This window comes from Harmonia axyridis, chromosome 1 (assembly GCF_914767665.1).
Source record: "Harmonia axyridis chromosome 1, icHarAxyr1.1, whole genome shotgun sequence".
NCBI lineage: Eukaryota > Metazoa > Arthropoda > Insecta > Coleoptera > Coccinellidae > Harmonia > Harmonia axyridis.
Genome location: NC_059501.1, coordinates 71,422,671 through 71,445,204, shown reverse-complemented (window position 1 = coordinate 71,445,204; position 22,534 = coordinate 71,422,671). Strand labels below are relative to the sequence as shown.

Here is a 22,534-nt window from a genome sequence, read left to right as displayed (position 1 = left end):
CCAGAAATTGAACCCTACAGCTGGGATGAAGAGACTTAATCAATAAACTGGCAGACCGTTTCAAATCTGTTGTATTTTAAAACATGCTATAAAATAGAACAAAAAAAAATGAATGATGTAGAAAAATCCTTCCTAAGAAATAAAAAATAATCTCATTTTAAAAATTAAAACAAATACCTTCAAATTAAAACATCATTAAAAGAATCTAAAAAGTGTTAACGTTGAAATAATAATTTTTCTTTACACATGCATATTGCTTAAAAAAAAAATTTCAATTGACAACAAATTGAAATAACATTTCTATCTCTAACTAACAATATCACAGATTTTAATGATTAGCAACAAAAATATCCTTGTATGATATTAATAATGGACCTGTATTAAATGAACATATTTCAAATAAAAAATCAAGTTTCAACATAATTAAATTTTTTGGTATATTAAAAACGTGTGTCTCTGAGACTAGGTACATATATTTTGGATTTAATAGATTGTTTTTTTACGTTTCTTATATTGAACTCTATTTCCAAAATACTACATATCCTTTCAAATACTTGATATACATTCCTGTGTGTCCTATATTTTTCCATCACCTCTAATGATCTTGTATCAGTCTCAGGTAATACCAGTTTTATGTGAAAACTACAGGAAGGAACGTGCCTTCTTCGTGAGTTCTCAAAATAACAATGTAACAAAGATGTAATCTCAAAGTCTGTGAGATTAGTTGTCACAAGCATAACACTCTCTTGTCCCTGCGAAAAAGATAATATTATCCTCATAATTTCTATTAAAAAAGATCAATAATGTAGATGCATTATCTGATCAAGATAAAGAATTTGAAACAAATTAAATTATGAAATCAAGGAAAAGCTAGTAGAGCTTAAATTCAACATACGGTATATTTATGATAGAGTCCTTTATTGCAGCAAATCTTGAACAATTCCAAGGCTTCTTTTTTCCTTATAGAGTTTTGAATGTGCAACATGTAGGCTTGAAACACGAACTTATCCATATATTTCTCAAAATAATTAACTATATCATTTAAAAAAAATAATAGTATGGATTCATTTGAACTTTCTTCCTTCATTAGACAGAGAATCTTATTATCGAACCACGTCCATACTTGAAATTCTTCGACAGAATCCCCATGTGAAACAGCTATACTCTTCAACAAGTCATTTGTAATGAAGATATTCTTAAGACTTACTTTCTCAAGAAATAATTTCAAAGCTTCATTTCTAGCTTCTGTATCTGAAGGTTTATAATTAAAAGGCCACGTAGATGCTGGACCCAAGAAATTCAGCACTACAACATAATAAATTCGATTGTAACAAATCGTACTATTAATTTCAATAAGTTGATTCGTAGAACGTTAATAAGTGGATGAAAAAAATAATAGTCTTAGCAGTTATAATTATTGAAAGTGGCGAGTTGTACATTACGTAGTATATGAAAAAATTATTTTATTTGATGAGAGGAATCTATAGTTGAATTTAATGTACAATATTATAAGTCGCCCTGCTTACCTCATAACTTTATAATTTAGAGTCAATTATAAAAAAAATTGCTAAAGGGTGTATGAAATGCTTTTTGTCCTTATGAAGTGAATTATGAAACCATTTATCCAAAAAAAAAAAAAAATCAAATTTCTATGGAACCTCTAACAATCCAATCCAAATACCCAAACCGAATTTAATTTACATCGAACCAGTAGAACGAGAATAGGAAATTTCTTGTCGGCCCATGCGCAACGCACACCAAATGTCCGGGTCTGAAATTGGTATGGAACAGGATGATATATCCACAACAAACTTGATAAGCATTATAGAAGTTAAGGATTTACAGACACAAAACCTAAATTGAATGATCTTGAATAATAAATCTATCAGTTTTTATTTCTTTATAATTTCCAAGAAAACGAGTTTACCTCAAAAAGTAAGATTCCAAATATGGATAATTAACCTTTTGTAATTGGTGGATATCTCGAAAGTATCTTAATTGTAATCAATTCAAGAAAAAAAAAATTTTTAGTAATTCTAGCTACTTCTAACATCATATTGTGAACGCAATAAAACTGAGATAAGAAACTCACCTTCAGATTGAAATATTTCATTAACCCAAAAAAAGTCTTCAGCTTGTATCAAAATATTCATTAAATCGATGTAGCGTCTCATGTGTGAATCCTGTTTTGATTCCAGCAGAAATATCTGGATGAAAAACAACAGTATAAAATTTCGAAAACGAGTAGCATTATACATTGTGGGCCAGATTTTAGTTCAATAGCTTTGGTGTTGTATAGAACAACTTTTTTCTTGAAGAAACTTCATATAAACATATATCCGAACAAGCTTCGTTTTAGAGGCAGGGTGTTAAAGTTTGAAAAAAAATTAGTTTTTTACTTATAACACTAGTATTATCAAATCAATGAATGTATCATTGATTTGATTTTTAGGTATTGAAGTCTAGATAATGTAATATTTATAATTAGTTAAGTATCTCCGATCAAAATTACCCAGTGGCGTAGATATAGGGATGAGGTGATCCTTTTCCTATTGAAAATCTACACCACTGTCTTTCTTTCGAATTTCTTTTGATTTTTTTTGTAGAATGTACCATATCTCCGCGTTAATAGAGAAGACAGTTGTGCCAACCTAACGTCGAAAAGAACTTCCACAATTAGGTAGTTTTCAAATCAATTCCCAGTAATTTATTGACAGAAGAATAAAATAAGAATTAATGTTACGAATAAGCCACTGATGAAAACTGTCAAATTATCCTCACCTTGGAAGTTATTAAGTTATGCCAGTCTTTCATTTTGAGAAGGATATTCCTGCACAGATCCCAACGTCCTTTTACACCTAGCATATAGATCAAATTTAATGCCAAAACTTCAAAAGAAACTTTCACATGCATTTGCTTCAACAACTCAGGGTCACGTTCTTCTGTAACAATGTCAATTGTGAATGCTTTCAACATTAAATGAAAAAAATTAATATACAGGGTGGACAAAATATTACTGAAAATTTTCATGATAAATTCAGGGTCGAACCATCTTGGTTAAGTTGTTTTCACAATTATTGAAAAATTCGAGACAAAATAAACGTTTGGAAACCATTTGCTGGTTGGTTGGTCGCAAGAAGAAGCTCGATGTATGGGTGCCACACGAGTTAACGCGAAAAAAATCCGGACCGAATTTCTATCGCTGAATCGCAATAAAATCTACTCATTTTTGAAGCGATTGGTGATGAAAAGTGGATCACTTACGACAACGTCAAGCGAAAACGGTCGAGGTAGAAACGCGGTGAGCCGGCAGAAACGGTAGCCAAGCTAGGATTGACGGCCAGGAAGGTTTTGTGGTGTGTTTGGTAGGATTGGCAGGGAATTATCTACTATGAGCTGCTCCCCTACGGCACAACTGTTAACTCGAAACTGTACTGTCAACAATTGGACCGTCTGAAGGAAGTAATCGCCCAGAAGCGGACAGTTTTGGCTAATAGGAGAGGAATTGTGTTCCATCAGTACAACGCTAGCTCACACACACCAATAGTGACTCGCCAGAAGCTTCGAGAGCTTGGTTGTGGGATTCTTATTCATCCACCTTACCATATGTTCCTGTATATGGGAACAATTTGGCTGGTGAAAATTTCGCTTCAACAGAGGCTTGTGAAAATCAACTTTCTCAATTTTTTGCCTATTAGGTCTTCTACGAGAGAGGCATAATGATATTACCTTCAAAATGGCAAACAAATTTTTGAACAAAACCTCGCATATTTTACCTAAATAGGATCATTCCATCTATGGTAATTAAAGACTCGTTTTTCATGCTAAAATATATTATATTGCGATGTTTTCATCATGACATCATTATCTTAATTCGACCATGTTGATCACTGTTGTATTTGAGGAAACAGTGCAACAACGATTTGAACTTTTATTATTGTTATAGGACATTCTCGGCTCAAAATTCGAAAATTCGATGAACGAGCACTCCATTTGATCGAACATAAATTTTATGAATCTATTATAAAATTGTGAAACAACTCATGTTCACGCTTAATTTCTTAAGAATCGTATAATTGGAAAATTAAGAAAGTTTTATTTCCATAGAAGTAATACTTTCAACAAAATTTTTCATGACACGTTATATTTGAAATATGCTTACCTAGAGCATTTAAAAGAGACATAAATGTTGAATAACTGGCTAATGATCCCATAGATTTCAGCAAGGTAATTACAGTCACAATAAAATTTTCAATAGTATATTGGTCTTTGTAAGACTCAAGAACATCCAAAAACTCCATAAAGTTCATTTCAAATAGTGAAGAGCGCAATCGCCGCAAATCTGCAGTTGAAATAGTAGAAGACCAACCATGAACATCTGGAAATAGGTTATGGAGAGAAACATTACACTGATAATAAGGACTTATGATTGGCTGACAGGAAGGATGAGCTATAATATTTGCTGGTAAATGAGATTTTGGAACTTTGTTAGAAGATTCAATAACTTTTTGTAAAACCTTTTCTTTTATTGTCCTCAAGGCAGTTGGAACTTTTCTGATGTTTCTTTTAGCTCTCTGAAATTCAAAAATGAGTCAGTAGGACATAATCCACTTGACAAAGTATGTGGTGTTTAATAACATTATTATAAAATATACTAAAATAGATTGATTTTAGTTTGTAGAGTGATTTGTTAGAACTTACCTTTAATTTTAACTTTCTTTTTTTTTCTGAGAATCTCAAGCAAGACCTGGATGTATCTTGGTCTGAGGAGGTCTGATTGTAAAAAAAACCATCTACACCTTCATTGGACACACCATCTGAAGAATCCGTAGACGAGGTTTCATTTCCTGATTCAGACATTTGATGATCATCAAGGTTTTGTCTATTGAAACTTTCATGCTTTTGCTCTTTTGGATCAACACCTTGTGTATAATAGACTATAGAAGTGGAAGTACAATTGTTACCTTGTACTTCCAAATTTGTTTCAGATTGTCCAATAATCATTTCTCGCAAGTGATGAGGTATTTTGTTGAAATCAACCAAGTTTTTCTTGAAGATTTCGTTATATATCTTCTTGTGAAGCTCTTTGTTTGATGGATAATTTTTTGAAGATGCAAATAACAGTTCAGTAACAACCTCATGATCAATCTTTTCTTTTCTGTAACAGATAATCTTCTCCACCAAGCTCCAATTTTCTTCTAAGTTTGGTTGTTTGGCAATAAGAAAAAGCAGTATATCACAGATCCACAACTGTGAGGTGCCATACCTCAATATTATATCCTTAACGGCCCGCTTAAAGGAAAACCCAATTTTTTTCAAGCATTCAATGATTTTAACAATATAGATAGTTTTGTCCATTAAAATACTATTAAGAGCTGTGTATACGTCATCAATCATATTGATCAACATCGTTCCATCTACAGTGGGAGTTACAGAAAAATAATCAAGGAATATATCAAATAACCACATGAACCAAACATCCTTCTTTAATGCAATTTCATACAACTTTTTCAATTCCTGAGGGGTCGACTGTTCAACTATCTTCTTGATCTTATCCAAAGAATGAGTTTTTGAACAACTGAAAAAGACTTATTTATAACAAATTACGTCAAATTGAAAAAACATAATGAATAAAAAATACTACTTTTTTACGCGCTTGTTCCAGGAGAACAGCTAAAATGTCTGGAATTTTCTTTAGCCAAGAGTGGTACGAAACAATTGGATTCTTCTCTCTGATGAAGAATTCCAGGTCGAAATCGATTTTGTTTGTGCGTCTGTCTTGTACTCAGACAGAATGTGCTAGACACTTAAAATTTTCAGGGTGGGTTGAAGGTCCGAATAATTAATTAATGGGCAAAATTGGTTCAAAAGTTCGGGAGTTATATACATAAAAAAATTCGTTTTCTCAATTATTGAAAAATACACTTCCGATAGTATCATTTGAAGTTGAATTTTTTTCAATTTCTAGATCTAAAAATCAGTAAGATTTTTGAAATCACTTCATGTAAGGAGGATAGAGATATATCTACCCTTCATAACTTCACGGGACCAGTTGCGGCTCAGAAGAAGCTTCCGCAGATGTAGGAGACAATCTTGATATTATTAGAAGACCAATAACTAATCTGTTGTTGAGAGCTAAGAAATATGTAGAAATTGAAGGAATTTATTTTTATATTCCTTTTTCAATAATATTTCATGAATTGAAATGAATAGGTTTGAATTCTCTCAAAAAATTAATTGTTAATATTTATTTTTGCTGTAAAGCAAATATGTTAATATGTTTTCGAGATGGTTAGGTTATATACATTATTAATACATTTTTGATATAACTATATAGAAACGTGAGAAGGATTTCAAAACTATTGGGAACATATTCAAAAATAAACAAACTCACCATACATCTTGGCAGGCAGTAGTAAAATAAGATTCACATAAGGAATCCAAACATGAAATGAAATAATCTTTACTATTGTACATCAACCATCTAGCTACAAAATCATCTTCGTAACTTTCTTGCAGTCTGGATTCATCTCTATGGGATAAATAATTCATTGCCAATAAATTTAACGTTTAATGTTTTTATCCCCAAATATTCCAATAATTTCATATAAATGGAGGATTCATTGGAATGAAAAAGAATAGATTTTAAACTTACTACAATGAGATGATAACAGGTAAGTTCATTTACTTTGTTATGGTTATTGTACTGACATTTATCAATTAATGTGATAAAATAAATAAAACAAAAACTCACCCAATATATCGAGACATTGGACTATCTTCTAATTCTACTGAAATTTGCTGTATTTTACCATCTTTTTCTTCAGGAGGGTTTTGATGCCCGTAGCTACCAAGTGAAGTATTTGAATTTGAGATAGAATTATGATTTCCATGCTTATTTAAATCTGTGTCTGAGGCAATTCTTGGTAATCTGAAAATATTAAAATCCAAGTTTGAAATACCTACCTCTTGAAGTATATTATGTGCATCATACCTGATATAATTAGTATTTATTCTATTCTCAACCCATATTTTTGAATCTTTCAACATACCTCTACAACTTTCAACTTCATAATTTGATATTTCATTTGAACTGATATTTTGACTATTTGAAATCGATCTTTTTATTTCACGTAAATTTATCTTTTCTTCAGGTACTAAAGATGTTACGTCATATATTTGCACATTGGAAGACTTATTATCAGACTTCTGTACCATAGGAACATTACTCAAGTTCTTAGAAGAAACTTTTGTTTGGAAATTGTTTGTTACTGATCTAGTTATTGTTATATTGAGAGGGCCATTGAAATTAACTTTCGCATTCCCAAAGGAGTAGTTATTAGATTCTTGTTCATGTTTTTCATATAACAGCAGCTGATTATTTTCATTATATTTAGATTGTTCATCGAAATCTTCATTGAGGATCGCTTCATCTATTCGTAAATTTGTATTACTTTCTATGGCTATATCCTAAAAAAATTTAAAAAATAAAAATTATTGAATAATAGTCTGGTACCACAATCAATTAGGGTAAATGCACTGGTTCTCGACCAATTAACAGAAACATCGATTTCGAGCACGATTTTTTCACACATAAACTTATCAAATTTTAATGGTGGTGGTGTTCATCGATTCTTTGGCGAGTTTTAAATGATTTGTCATATAATTTTAAGCGTTCTTTCCGCATTTAACCTTTGAAATGTGAAAACATATAGAAAATTTTAATAACCTTCGGTTCTCGACCTCGCCGCAGAGTTCTCAACCATTTTTGTGTTAATTTTCGACCACTAATAATAGTGGCCGCTCCACTTAAATATTTTATAAAAAACTTTAGTGCGAGATGAGTGATTAGTACTTACTTTCGTACCGTACCATCGACATCACTACCTATCACTCAGATAGGTTTCAGATGAGGTAATCAAGTAAGAAACACTCGGAATGTAAAAAAAATTATTTTACAAAAGTTTCCACTTTCTATAAATATTTCAAAATAGCAACTCATACAACATTATTTGGTTATTTTGCTCTTAATATCTATATAGAAACTAATGAGTAAATAAAATATAAAACACCGACCACCAGTGGTTGAGAATTAAGTACAATCAAATTTGTTCTCGACCGCGAATAAATAAAGGGTAGAAATAAGTGTTTCAACGTTAATTCGGTGGTCGCAAACTAATAAGCAGAAAGTAGATATATAAATGAATCAGGGTATCGAAAAAAAACGAAAATGATCCAACAGAAATATATTGGTTGAAATAAACAATTATTGAAGTAACATATTGGTTCTCGACCACTTTGGTCGAGAAATAATCCGAATATTGAACAAAAAAATATACATTTATTTGCTTCTTGATTGAAATACACTCAAAAATATATCTTGTAGTTGATATGGAACAAAATATACACACATAATTCATTTAAAATAAGAAATAATTACTATTTTCTGGCCATATATCACAAAGCACTTTTCTAAGAGAGGACGAGAAAGAACCCTTTTTCTATGATAGACGATTATAAACTAATTTTTAGCGCGAAAACTTCGACCTATACCACTACTATGCAAACTATTTTGGAAGGTAGAATGGTCGAGAACACGTAGCGCAAAAATATTTTGTACTACATGATATATTTTTATCATTATTTTATCTCAAATCACGGAATGGTCGAGAACCAGTGCCGTTCGGCTAACCAGTGCATTTACCCTATATAGGAATTATACACATTTCTTATTCATCAATAATTTGAATGTGCAACAGCAAATTTCACTTACCTTATCATTATACTTGCAAGACTTTTTTACAAGAGTGGAATCATCATGATAGTTTGAATACGAGCAAGAAATATCAGGATTTATGAAAGAATCTTTGCTTTTCAACATATTCGGTTCATTACTTTCATTACAATTATCACGAAAAGCAAACAAATTCTCTGTTATTTTTTCTTCATTAACTATCTTGTTCTTTTCAGAATCTTTTGCATCCAATGTTGAAAAAGCATTATTATTGACTTCTTCTTCAAATGGTTCATAATCTAAACAAAATTCATCTTCATCGAGAGCCAACTGATTCCTTTCTGGGAAAGTAGCTGAAAATCATTAATCTCAATATATATTATATAGAAAATGAAATACATTCATTGCAATTATCAACTGTATCGCACCTATATTTGGATTATCTGATCGTTGCTTATTGATGAATTCTGGAACATACTTTAAATTATACGAATCTTCTGATTTAATATCAGTTTCTTCTATTATGTCATTCCTAACAGCATTACAATTTTTCAAATTTACGTTATTATTAAATTTACATGATACCCCACTGTCTCTACTTCTAGGCTTAGCATTTCCTTTCTTTCTATTTTTTTTTATGGAGCGGGATTTAAACATTGTAATTTAATAAAAATCACTTGCAAATAAAATGTATTTATATTAATTTCTGCTTTGTCTTAAACAAATATCAGCAAAATCTTTAGATGAAATAAAAAATCTGGTTGTTTGATGTTTGAATATAAAAATCGGTTAGTCGTCGAATAACGTAAATCATAGAAAATAATCTTAATACATTTTGTTTGTTTTGCAAAAATTAATGTTGATGATACATTTATGAATTGATGACTATGGAATGTATAAATTCTAGTCGTCGTTATTTCGTTGTAAATTTCCTTTTGACATTATTGTGCAAGGATCTTCTCTTAACGCAAATCTATTATATTAATTTATTTCTATATAGAGTCAATTTTTTCTCTATGTATTCCATCTTGTTAGGTTAGCAAAACTTCGAATTGTACATAACCTTGAAATAAAATGAAACTTAAGTATCAAGATCAAGAAAATGTTTTCGTAATGTTTGTGTGAAAAAATGTAGAATGGGTGGTTGTTTTAGTAGTATTTCACTCTGTGATAAAATAAGTGATGATGGAGTAAGGATTTGCGTAAATAATATCGTAGAAAATAGCCTACAACCAACTCCAATAGTAAATATATCTTCTGAATTATTCAGACCTCTGGTACAGAATCCAACACGTGAATTGCCAAGCAACATTTTTGTAGCATTATACGACTATGATGCTAGAACAGATGAAGATCTTGGTTTTCGAAAAGGAGAATACTTAGAAATCTTGAATGATTCACACGGTGACTGGTGGCTTGCTGTTAATAAGAGAACTCTACGAAAAGGATATGTGCCATCCAATTATGTAGCTAAATTGAAGAGTATAGAGGCTGAACCATGGTATTTTCACAAGATCAAAAGGTTTGAGGCTGAAAAAAAGCTTTTTTCGCATCTGAATGAACCTGGTGCTTTTCTCATAAGAGACTCTGAGAGCAGTAACAATGATTATTCATTATCAGTTCGAGATTGGGAGAATGTGAAGCATTATAGAATAAGACAATTGAATGAAGGTGGATTTTTCATTTCCAGGAGGACTACTTTCAGGACACTCCAAGAACTAGTTGAGCATTATAGGGATAATTCTGATGGTTTGTGTATTAATCTTCGAAAACCTTGTGCAGAAACTGAAAGACCACTACCTGATGGTCTTGCTTCTCAAACAAGAGATCAGTGGGAAATTGCAAAATCCTCTTTACAATTTTTGAGAAAACTTGGTCATGGCCAATTTGGAGAGGTATGGGAAGGCACTTGGAATAAAACAACACCTGTTGCAATAAAAACATTGAAAGCTGGAACAATGGACCCTAAAGATTTTCTTGCAGAAGCTCAGGTAATGAAGAAACTAAGGCATCCCAAATTAATCCAGTTATATGCAGTTTGTACCATAGAAGAACCAATATATATTATTACTGAATTGATGAGAAATGGATCTTTACAAGAGTACATTCAGGGTAAAAAAAAAACTTTACAGTTGGCACAATTAATTGATATGGCTGCACAAATAGCTTCTGGAATGGCATACTTAGAGACCATGAATTACATTCATAGAGATTTAGCAGCTAGGAATGTCCTTGTATCTGATACAGCAGAAGTGAAAATTGCTGACTTTGGTCTTGCTAGACTGATTAAGGATGATGAATATGAAGCAAGAGTAGGTGCTAGATTTCCCATCAAATGGACTGCTCCTGAAGCTGCAATCTATAGTGTATTCTCAATCAAATCTGATGTTTGGTCATTCGGTATTCTTTTGACTGAGTTGGTTACATATGGTAAAACCCCATATCCTGGTATGAGTAATACTGAAGTACTGCAACAAGTCGAAAATGGTTATCGTATGCCTGCACCTGCTTTATGCCCTCCGGCTCTTTATAGCATCATGTTGGAGTGTTGGGAGAAAGACCCCATGAAGAGGCCAACTTTTGAAACTTTACAATGGAAACTGGAAGACTTTTATACTATGGATGATTCTGAATATAAAGAAGCATGGGCTCGATGAATGTTAGCCTCTACCATTGCATGCTGATTAATTCAAATGATGGCTATACCATAAAAATTGTTATGGTATGTGGAAACTTGGTCTAAAATTTGAATGTTTACAATTTCAAGCATTTCGGTTATTTTTCAAGTATTTTACTCATAAAGTTTATGAACTTGAGTCTATCATTATGTCTATAAGTTTCTATTAATGATTTTTTAATAAGAATTTTAATGACCTCAATAGTCAATACTTTAAAAAAAAATAAATAAGAATCATTTTAGTTTTCTTTAGAATAATTTCTGAATAAAATTACTTAGTTCAGAAAAATTTTCACAGAAATTCTAATTATGTATTGATTTATCCAAAATTGATGAGAAAGTAATAAAAATTCAATGAAATTTGTGAAGCTGTGATAATTCATTAATTCTTTATAATTTTCAAAGTAATCTAATGTAGTATGAAAACTTCAAATTTTGCATGATGTGAATCAGCTTGTATATGATATAATTCTGGACCATTTGCAATAAATATTGAAATACAAACTTTTGAGAAAATAATTTTTATTTACTGAAAAATTTTGCATGAATTTTTATTTTGAAGAGTCATTGATTTATTTTTAGGACTACTTGACAATATGTTCAATTGAGACATTCTTCTTTAAATTTTGAATCTTATGGATTAACATTGGTATGAAAAGGATTTTCTATTTGAGACAGGCATTGCCTTATTTGATTTTGATGAGCATAAGGAGAATGCTCGAGTTGTAAGTATTGAATGAAATCTGATTTACTGAAACTAATTTGGAAGAGGTTTCAGGGTTGGTGTTATAACAATGCCAAAATGTTCTTCAATTGGAATATGGGTTTCAAAGCATTGTTGCAGGAGATGTAAGATGTTAAACTGAAACAGTGGAACTCTTTTTCAAAGTCACAGAAATGCCATTTTCATGTCGTTGTTGGAAGGCTGAAATAATGTTTGTTGAATTTCTTTATAATAATTTGTGTACAATTATCTTTTTTCATTGGGGGTGCCAGAACCTTTACTCTCTCACTTGTTGCTACTTCCAAATCTAAGGTCTCCAATGGTCATGTATTTGAATTTGTGAATTTTAATTATTGTTCGAGCTGACTATACTGTTAAATAATCTCAATTATTGATATGGTGATTGAATTTTACATTTGAAAAGAATACATTGAACAGAATTTTGAAAATAAAGTGTAAATTGCATTGGTTTTTTTAAAATCAATTTAGCAGAATGTTTGTTTTCAATTTGTTGCTCTTCTTTGTTCCACTGTAATATTCTACTTCTCTCATTTCATATATATTTTTTATTCGCTTCAATATTTTACATTTTTAAATACTTTTCCTTTTAACATATTCGCTCTAACATATCTGGCAACCCTAATTCTCACATAAAATTCTTTCACAGGATTTTATAGTTAGACTTCATCATTTCCTATAATAAAAATTGATTTTTGAAAGAAACAAGAAAATTTTGATGAAATATATATTGAATAAAATAATGTAGTGTCATTGTTCTGAAAAAAGAATTAATGAAGTGATAGAGGGTATTATTAGTTCATTATTCCCAGTGAATTCACCTTAAAAAAAATCTAGATCCATCACTATATGAGTACATAAGAATTATGAAATTTTTTACCTTATCAAGAACATAGACTCAACAAAACATCCTCTGGAAGGATTGGCTGACAACGCCTCGCCAAAATCTGTTCTTCATAACAAATATTGAAAATTGATGGATTTATATCCAAAAGATCTGAAATTACTTACCATCCATACCAATTTTCGAAAATGTCAGACTAATTGAGCGGCAGATCTAGATATCTCCGAAATTTTACTTTTTCGCATACTCAACACGCACACTTTATTTAGACAAGCTGAATTATCTAAAATCAGAGATTAATTTTTTTCATCTTGTAAGATTCCATAAAGTTTCTTCTACCTTTGGTGCATTCAATTTATCTTTTAATTATTGCACAAATGATCCAGTAATTTGGGGCGTCAAAAGAACTTTACCTAGAAATTTTTCCGGAAGGCGGAAGTTTAAAATTTTTTATAGATTTCGATTTGCTCTTTGTGAAATTGACGATTCTATTTTTATATAGTATAGTTCATTTCAAATTTGCCACTGCCCACCACGTATATTTGCCTCTCGCGCTGATATCTTGGAAAAATGGCCTCCAAAATCAGTTTTTTGATATCTCCTTTCCAACTCATCTTATGAAAAAAATATAAACTAGAGAATATTTCCTACAATTTAAATACTTCACACTTTTTTTTAGTCAAATATACATGGTGAGCGGTGGCAAAGTTGAAATTCGGAAAGAAACGCATATATCGAAATCTATAAAATCGCCTATTTTCAAAACTTCCAAAAAATTACCAAATGACTGGACTAGAAGTAATTTTTGACGTTCATAAAATTCAAATCCTTAACAACTATTTATTTAATTTGACACAGCTATGTCACATTCCACCTCTGATTCCTCATAGGCCGTAACTTGTATTAAATTTTTAGTGAAAAATGGTGAAACAAAGCCAAAAAAGAAGACATGCCTGTTAATGTAAATAACTGAGATAATCTTATAATTATTTTAAGCAGATGCTTTTTTAGCAAGAAATAATTCAAATCCATATTGGCCAAGCAGGAGTCCAAATAGCAAACGCTTGCTGGGAGCTATATTGTCTTGAGCATGGAATACAACCAGATGGCACAGTTTATCCTTGCTTTCATAATCAAAAGGAGGATGAAACGTTTAACGCCTTTTTTGATATCTCAGCAGTCGGTAAAGCAGTTCCTAGAGTCGTCATGGTTGACTTGGAACCTACTGTTATAGGTAGATTTTCTAGAAATGCTTTAAAAATCTCCAGTGCCATTTCGGCAGGATGGGCACTGCCGATATCGAATGATGTAAATTTCTTTTTCTACTCGCTTTATCGGACTAAATATTCGTTTCTTTATCTTGATAGTAATTTATCAGTTAATCAGTGGTCGTTTGAGACCATTCTCGGCTCGGAATTTTAAAATTACAGACATTGTGACAAAATGCAATCTGTTCAGAGAACTAGCGAAAAGGCGTGAAGCACCTCAAGGTGTTGTTGAACCTGCATAAACAATCTTTTCATCCTTGATACCTATTTACTACCTGCCACTACAAACCCTTCTAATAGATAAGAAAACCTATAAAGAATATTTTCTAGATGAAATAAGAACAGGCTGCTACAGGCAACTATTCCATTGTGAAGGTTTGATTACAGGAAAAGAAGACGCTGCTAATAATTTCGCAAGGGGTACAAATAAAAACATATGAAGGTATTATTGAAACTGTTCCCAACTATTTTCCAGGGAGGTATAGCATTGGCTCTGAAATGATCAGCATCACCATGGATCGCATTCGCAAAGTCGCTGAAAACTGCTCATCTTTACAAGGATTCCTTTTATATAGAGCGTTCGGTGGGGGTACAGGATCAGGTTTTACTGCTCTGGTTCTCGAAAACCTGTGCAGAGATTATGGAAACATTCCTAAGATGACTTTTTCCATTTATCCTTCTCCCAGGGTACATTTCTGTACGAAATAATTCTAAGTAGAATACTTTCCATTCGATTTTTTTTGTAGATATCACCGATAATAGTTGAACCTTATAATACAACGTTAACAACTCACAATTGTATAGAATACGAAGATGTGTGTTTTGTATTTGATAACGAAGCGATGTATGATATTCTTGCAAGAAACTTGGACGTATCAAGACCGACATACACCAACATAAATAGGATATTAGGACAGGTATAATTTTTATTCAAAACTCACGTTTTCAAATTTTTAAATAAAAACCATAGAATATTAAGACTACCTTACTCTATGGAGTTGACATAACCTAAGAGTTCTCCAAATAAGTTGAATAAATAATTATAAGTTGTCAATCAAAATAATTAAATTAAACTATGGTATTAGTTTTTACTCGTAGAAGCAGACTATTGAAAGTAGTTTATAATCGTTTATCATATAACAAAACCATAATGACTACTGCAACCCGAACTAAAAAAGCAGTAGAAGAATTGGAACAAAACCCATTTTTCGATAAATATGCCGAAAAAATCGCAAAACTACAACAAACTTCACCTGAAGAATTTCTTAAGAGAGTTGAGACGAAAGAACAGACACAGAACAAACAGAAAAAGGCAGCTGAAAGTCAATATTCCCAATTGCTGAACCCAAAAAATGTTCTGAATAAAGAGAGAAACATTAATTCGGAATCATTAGATGAATACATGAAAGTAGACATCGTAAAAGATAAATCTGCAGATGAAATTAAAGAAATCTGGTTGAAATATCATATTCTCAAAGAATGCAATATTGCAGCAACCATCCCACAGAAAGACTTTGAGCAATTCAAAAAAAAGTCCGAACTTTACCCAACCTTCCTTTTTACTCTACCTCGAAGTCAAGGCTTTGAGTTTATCATGTCACAGATAGAAGGGAACTGTGTGCATTTTACACCTCTTCTGTATTTTCAAGTACATAAAGAGAATGCACCAGAATGTCTAACAATCAAACATTATACAGAATTTATAAAAGATAAGGGTATTGTTCTTATGAAAGGAGAATACGATTCTAAAGTCATCAGTTCTAAAGAAGCATTATGCTTGGCTAACCAGTTACAATTATATTATTGTCAAAATGACGATAATAAAAATAAGTTGTTAGAAGTATTCACCAATAAACCCAGTGAATTTAAACATATGGACCTCATTAAAGAGATAGAAAATTTGTCTTTATAACTGAGTCTCTTCATCATGTAAATAACAACAAAAAAAACTATATGTGAAAACTTACTGTTAGTCTATTAAATTATCCATTCTAAAAAAAATTGTTTTTTTTTACTGTGAATACTAAGAATTTGCCTCGATATATTGAAGAAATTTTGTGAATAATTTCAAATTCTAGGTTACATCAACTATAACTGCATCTCTGAGGTTTACAGGAGCAGTTAATATAGATCTCCAAGATTTTCAAACTAATTTGATCCCCTACCCAAGAATCCATTTTCCTTTGGTTACATATGCTCCATTTATATCTGCTGAAAAAGCCTATCATGAAACACTTTCCACCGCACAGCTCACAAATTCCTGTTTTGAACCGGCAAATCAAATGATCAAATGCGATCCAAGAAAAGGAAAATATATGTCCTGTTGTCTGTTTTATAGAGGAGATGTCTCTCCCATTGATATAAATAATGCAATTACCAATATAAAAAGCAAGAGGAGTATTTTATTTGTAGATTGGAGTCCAACAGGGTTCAAAGTGAGGTTCTATTCATTTATATAAGATACTACTATAATCTTCATTTTAAAGTGTTGAGAAAAATTATTATTTTCGATTATTTGTAGGTTGGTCTGAATTATCAGCCCCCAACTGTAGTCCCAGGTGGTGATTTAGCAAGAGTTCAGAGAGCTGTAACAATGTTATCCAATAGTACAGCAATCAAAGAAGCATGGATCAGAATATTACAAAAGTTCAACCTTATGTTTTCTAAGAGAGCCTTTGTTCATCATTTTATAGGAGAAGGAATGGAAGAAGGAGAATTTTCTGAGTCAAAAGAAGACTTGAATTGCCTCATTTTGGACTACCAAGAAGTAGAAAAGGATTCATAGCAATCATTTTAATGAAAAAGGTCAATCTTCTCTATTTATTTGTATAAATTAATTGGAGATATTTAGAAAGACTATCCGGCCAGAGGATTAGCATGTATTGTTACACTGTTGATTTTAGTATCTGTTAAAGGTCGGTAATTTTTCTGATTTACAGGTAATTTTTCCAGTTCATCAAGAGTTTCAAAACCATCTATTACTCTGAAAAATTAATATATTAAGGAAAATATTTAAGATTACTGCCAAGAACTTACTTTGCAAAAATGGTGTACTTAAGGTCAAGATGAGGATGAGCCCCATAGGTAATGAAGAATTGACTTCCATTATTATTAGGTCCATTATTTGCCATTGATATAATACCTCTTGCATTGTGCTGCACCAATAAATGAAATATATATTATTGATATGATCCTATACAATAAAAAATATTAGAACAAATTACTAATTGATCATACCTTCAATTGTTCTTTGAATTCGTCTTCAAATTTCTGACCCCATATAGAATTTCCTCCCTTGCCAGTTCCTGTAGGATCTCCAGTTTGTACGATGAAGCCTTTCACGTTTCTATGAAATAAACACCCATTATAGAAATCACTAGCGCAAAGAGCTAGAAAATTCTCGCATGCCTTCGGACAGGATTCACAAAACAATTCAATTTTAATATTTCCAAGGCTTGTGTGCAGAGTAACAGACTGGAAATTAAATTATTGTTTGTAGAGTTTTCAATGGTTTTCTCTTAGTAATTACCATTTTTAATATAATGAGGTACTACGTTCGAACTAAAATTGATTAAGAAATATTAAGAACTTTTTATTTTTGCATTTCGAATAAGTTCAAATATTTATATCTGCAACCACAGACAGAACACAAATTTATCTGCCAATAGAATGAAAACTATCTTCTCATATAAAAAACATAGAATAGTACTGCAATAAATAATAATATGATTTCATTATATTGATGATTAATATAATATTGAAAACTATAGAATTACATTGAATATAAGTATAATTTTTTGTTGTTCAATATGAGATTTTCACCGGGCCACTAATAGAATTTTCTTCTTAATTCTATGATTACTGTGATGTATTTTATTTGTGTTGGCAATACATTCAATTCAAATGATTAAATTTTGAAAGTTGATTGTTTGTATTCTGGTTTTTATTTATCTATGCTGGTTTTTGCAGGCACTTTCATTCGAGTATTTATATTACATTGATTACATCGAAAATCTGAATACAATAGACTAGCTGAATCCCATGATTTCACCCGCGCTGAAATAGAATAGATGAGAAGAAGGTAGTTGAATCAAAACGTGATTCATTTCTAAGAAGAACTATTTTATCGACAGTTGTTAGATACCGCACGCTCTCAATATTCATAACGATCCTCGTCAAAGTCCAGAATACTTAATGAGGCTATAGATACGTAATAATGAAAATCGGATTATCAGTGAGCGTAGTTTGGTAATTATATTTTCATTTCAATTCAATCATTTAGTTTCTGTCAGGCAACCCAAAATACAAATTCTACTCCATGATTATTAGCTCGGAGGAAAAAGGAAAGCCTTTTTTTCTTTTCCGTACGATCTTTCGAAAATATTTTGTTGTATTAACCTTCTCATGGCAGTAATGAACGGAACAAAAAAGAATTATCCATTTCGATGCAGTCGTTTGAACGTGATGCCCTTACATAATATCCATTTAGGTTTACTATATTTCCTTACTAATTTTACTAGCAAAAAAATTGAAAAGGGACACTTTGGCACCCCGATAACATCCGTTGCGGGCCCCTTGTCCCGATACTCGATAGCGTTCATAGATTTGATATTAGGCCTATGACGCTCATTTTGGATGTTGAGTTGGCAATGTTGGGATGTCAAATTGTGCAATATAAATGTCACTTTAAGCACAGATTATTGAGTTTTTTTGAAAGGTTGACAAGAATCTTCATTATTATAAAATTAATTTTAACGACGCTATTAAATTGTGCTGAAATTCAACGCAATCACTTCAATGAAAAGGGTCAATCTTTTCTATTTAGCTGGAATTCACGAAATTTCATTCCCATTATTCTATGTTGATAGAAGATTCTATGAAGATTTACCATTGAATCGATTTGTTAGGCGTTCCTGTTCTTTTCGTTAGCGTCTTTCATCCCAACATCTTTTTATCACTACTGAAAAATTCAGTGTATGTCCGAACAGTGTATATGTCGCAAATTTATTGCGTTTTAAGTGTTGTTTAATGTGTTAATCTGAAATTTTCCGAAGGGTAGAAAACGTTAATCATCAATAGCAAATATAATGTCTCGCTATAGGGAATGGGATCTTTCCTGCAAAGTATATGTAGGTAATCTAGGATCTTCTGCTAGTAAGCATGAGATTGAAAGCGCTTTCAGCAAGTATGGTCCCCTCAGAAATGTCTGGGTTGCACGAAATCCGCCAGGTTTTGCTTTTGTGGAATTTGAGGATTCTCGAGATGCCGAAGACGCTGTGAGGGGGTTAGACGGAACGTAAGTAAAATTGTTGAAAAGTTTGTCATAATTATCATTACCTTCTGATCGATTTCAAACTTCAAATGGTCTGGTAATAAGTGTGAAACTTTTTTATGAGAAAGTTTAATTATTATGATAGATTTATTCTTTGATTCAACATTTGAGTTTGATTTCGACTATGTCAATTTCGATAACTTGCAAGATTATCTGTATTATAAATTACAGTCGATGTTGTGGAACAAGAGTACGTGTTGAAATGTCTAACGGAAGATCCAGAAGGGGAGGTGGAAGAAGAGGACCTTCTAGATACTCAAGGTATGTTATATTCGCTTTAAAATTGTCTTTTTTTCCTTTATTTCTTCTCTTGAAATCATATTATATCACTGTATCATATTAAATTTTATGTTGATTTTTATGAAATGACACCCACGCCTAGGCGTAAAGGATATATATTATGTTTATATGTATATGACTACAATTGTATCGAATATTGTGTATTGTCTATTCTTCACAAATTAGAGATATTGAAGAATCATACTTTTTGATCTTGGATATAACTAAGTGATAAAATTTGAATGTTTCATAAAGTTGTGAAATCTCTTAAATTCTTCTCTGGTTTATCTGCAATTTGACATTTCATTTGATCAACATAAAATAATTAATGTTGTGCATTGCTGGAATTGCATGGATGTTTAAATTTTTATGTTTAAATAGGATTTTTAAGTTATTGTTAATTCAAAATCACTGAATTCCAAATTTTGCCAATATTTTTTTGATGAAAATATTTAGGTATTAGTTGAATATGATTTCAAGGTATTTTTGAATGTAATAACCTGTAAAGAATTTTAAGTTTCATTTTTGGCAGATATTACAGGCCAACGTCACTGCTGTTGTTTTCTCCCCCTGACTGAGACTACCCAACCCTCCCAACGCACCCCGGCCTACACAACTCATCTATAAATAATTATATACCACACAACAGCTAGGGTTCTACCACTACTTCTGTCATCTACAAAAGACAGCCAAATGAAGTCGGTTAAATGAGGTCCGCGCTACAAATGACCCCTAAGGAAAAGTGGTCTTAAACAACATCGCTTCCACCAGAAAATCTTCAGCTGTCGGCTTAGATTCTTCCAAAAATTGCAAAACAAAACTGCTAAGGGCATCTCTACCAACTAAGCAACTGCTATCAACATCTTCCCTACAAACAACAAAATTTTTCCTCATCAAAAAACAACTTCATTCGCATGGGTGTACAGGTTATTGCTAACTCAACTGTACAATACCTCAACAATTTTCTTTATCAACACTTTGTCAACCTTCAGCAACGGTCCTACGTAAGTTTTAGGCATCGAAAGGGGATGTTTGCCCTTTCCTAGTTTTTGATTTTAGAATCTTAACAGATAATATCTCCAATACAATACAAAATTCAGAATCAATATTTGCCGTTTTCATATTTTAGGTAAGTCATATATTGTGCTTTTCTTGTCAACAAGTTCCGAGTATAATTCTTATTTTCACATAGCAATAGCTTGTTCCTAAATTGTTGTAGTTTCATTAAAATATTCAACCTAGACATTTCACTCGATATTTTTTTGTGAGAAAATCTATGATATTTAATGTAACTGTCAAATAGTGATTCTGAATTCATTTGAGTTAGGTTGGCTAAGCCGATGAAGTAAGTTATTTCTGGGCTAAATAAGTTGAATAAGATCTTGATTAGAATATATATATTCATATATATATATATATATATACCATCTGAACCGTACATGGAAAAATATACTTTTTTTCCCACAGAGATCATTTTGAGGTAATTATCCCTGTTTATCTAGTTTGTCAGAAAAATAGTGTCACTTTCAAAGCAGTTTTCTTCTTCAGTAAATTCAAGATACATGTTTATACTCATGGTAATCAACTGTTTCATTTCTGGCATACATTACCTTTTTTTAATGTATTTGGTTAGCTGAAAATCGAAATATTTTATTGAATTTGATCCTTCAGAATTCTCATTCTGATATCTGATAGAATTAAATCAATTTAAGAGTATCTTATTGTTCTGAAACTCCCCTATAGAACTAGATCTGATCTTGTATATGTTCTGACTTAGTTCGAATACCATTTATGCTTGTACTAGACAAACTTTTTATCAATTTTTTTCTTCTCTAGAATCAATACTTTACAAAGTGGCTTTCTTTGATGAACATCTAAAATTTTCAAGTCGAAGGATATTCAGAGAGCTAGTCTATATTTCATTAATCGGTGTCATTATCTCTGTGGGTATCAAGTAGTTGACCCTACCAGTTCTTATGGAATTAAATCTAAAGAAACTGGTTATAAGATGTTATGGGCGAACATTTTAGTGAAGAATTTAGTTTAGACAGTCGTATATCAATTAACACAAATGGTTTTGTTACTCCGTTATTGGAAATTACAATATTTGTATATAGAAATTTGGAACTACAGTTCCACTCTAACATGTTTGTAGTTTTCTGGTAAAATTGAGTTGTCCTGTTTGGGGTGACGAATTGATCAACAAAAATATCTATCAAATCAATAGCCAATTCTATTATACAAAAATCTCTTATTTAATATTGAATTTGTAGGTCTAGATCGCCTAGGAGATCACGTTCTGTATCTAGATCCAGAAGCAGGGATAGGCGTAGCAGGTCAGATTCAAGAGATCGTCGATAAACGTTGATTACCAACTTCGAAGGACAAAGTTGAGAGCCCAACATCGTACATATTAAACACTTGTTTAAACCATATTTGCCATATTTGATGGTGAATTGTAGAGTCTTTCTATCAAGATTTCTACTAATTTTTAAGCTACTTAACCTCCTTTTTGTTTATTCAAATAGGTGGGATAGTATTTTCATTTTTTGTATACAAATATGTTTTTATTTGTGACCTGATACTGAGGAATGTATATTTAAGAAAATAAAAAAAATTGAAAAACTTAACTATATTTGTTGTTTTTCATCCTTATTT

At 31.5% G+C, this 22,534-nt stretch overlaps 6 protein-coding genes and 1 long non-coding RNA gene across 10 annotated transcripts; 5 read left to right on the top strand and 2 right to left on the bottom strand.

Annotated features, from left to right (window-relative positions):
• Window positions 1-53: 53 nt before the first annotated feature.
• Window positions 54-9,544, bottom strand: LOC123671165. 3 transcript variants are annotated; one of them, XM_045604867.1, is made up of 11 exons: window positions 9,163-9,544; window positions 8,774-9,087; window positions 6,995-7,470; window positions 6,755-6,931; window positions 6,395-6,532; window positions 4,702-5,578; window positions 4,163-4,574; window positions 2,782-2,939; window positions 2,093-2,207; window positions 896-1,305; window positions 54-752 (listed from the first exon to the last, which is right to left on the bottom strand). In XM_045604867.1, the coding sequence occupies exons 1-11, from the start codon at window positions 9,389-9,391 to the stop codon at window positions 441-443; spliced, it is 3,618 nt and encodes a 1,205-aa protein (XP_045460823.1). In that variant the 5' UTR covers window positions 9,392-9,544; the 3' UTR covers window positions 54-440. The 3 variants fall into 3 exon arrangements, with proteins under 3 accessions (XP_045460823.1, XP_045460824.1, XP_045460822.1); XM_045604868.1 differs by having other exon boundaries at window positions 2,782-2,942; window positions 8,774-9,075; window positions 9,163-9,543; XM_045604866.1 differs by having other exon boundaries at window positions 2,782-2,942; window positions 9,163-9,542.
• On the top strand, window positions 4,336-9,331 carry LOC123671175. The gene is made up of 4 exons (XR_006746063.1): window positions 4,336-4,465; window positions 5,969-6,080; window positions 6,520-6,674; window positions 8,971-9,331. It is a non-coding gene; the product is annotated as an uncharacterized LOC123671175 (long non-coding RNA).
• A 232-nt stretch (window positions 9,545-9,776) lies between the features above and the next one.
• On the top strand, window positions 9,777-11,433 carry LOC123671166 (tyrosine-protein kinase Src42A-like). Its single transcript, XM_045604870.1, has one exon. It carries the CDS (start codon window positions 9,871-9,873, stop codon window positions 11,389-11,391), a length of 1,521 nt encoding a protein of 506 aa, XP_045460826.1. The 5' UTR covers window positions 9,777-9,870; the 3' UTR covers window positions 11,392-11,433.
• Window positions 11,434-13,808: 2,375 nt separating this feature from the next.
• Window positions 13,809-17,485, top strand: LOC123671167 (tubulin alpha-1D chain-like). 2 transcript variants are annotated; one of them, XM_045604871.1, is made up of 8 exons: window positions 13,809-13,958; window positions 14,009-14,231; window positions 14,596-14,685; window positions 14,741-14,952; window positions 15,012-15,182; window positions 16,344-16,700; window positions 16,787-17,070; window positions 17,205-17,485. In XM_045604871.1, exons 1-7 carry the CDS (start codon window positions 13,947-13,949, stop codon window positions 17,048-17,050), a joined length of 1,329 nt encoding a protein of 442 aa, XP_045460827.1. In that variant the 5' UTR covers window positions 13,809-13,946; the 3' UTR covers window positions 17,051-17,070; window positions 17,205-17,485. The 2 variants fall into 2 exon arrangements, with proteins under 2 accessions (XP_045460827.1, XP_045460828.1); XM_045604872.1 differs by having other exon boundaries at window positions 13,840-13,958; window positions 14,043-14,231.
• Window positions 15,247-16,266, top strand: LOC123671170 (ATP synthase mitochondrial F1 complex assembly factor 1). Its single transcript, XM_045604875.1, has one exon. The coding sequence runs from the start codon at window positions 15,341-15,343 to the stop codon at window positions 16,175-16,177; it is 837 nt and encodes a 278-aa protein (XP_045460831.1). The 5' UTR covers window positions 15,247-15,340; the 3' UTR covers window positions 16,178-16,266.
• Window positions 17,044-17,954, bottom strand: LOC123671171 (peptidyl-prolyl cis-trans isomerase-like 3). The gene is made up of 4 exons (XM_045604876.1): window positions 17,795-17,954; window positions 17,503-17,739; window positions 17,302-17,420; window positions 17,044-17,248 (listed from the first exon to the last, which is right to left on the bottom strand). Exons 1-4 carry the CDS (start codon window positions 17,795-17,797, stop codon window positions 17,122-17,124), a joined length of 486 nt encoding a protein of 161 aa, XP_045460832.1. The 5' UTR covers window positions 17,798-17,954; the 3' UTR covers window positions 17,044-17,121.
• A 1,025-nt stretch (window positions 17,955-18,979) lies between these two features.
• Window positions 18,980-22,506, top strand: LOC123671174 (RNA-binding protein 1). Its single transcript, XM_045604879.1, has 3 exons — window positions 18,980-19,561; window positions 19,769-19,858; window positions 22,150-22,506. The coding sequence occupies exons 1-3, from the start codon at window positions 19,353-19,355 to the stop codon at window positions 22,235-22,237; spliced, it is 387 nt and encodes a 128-aa protein (XP_045460835.1). The 5' UTR covers window positions 18,980-19,352; the 3' UTR covers window positions 22,238-22,506.
• Window positions 22,507-22,534: the final 28 nt, after the last annotated feature.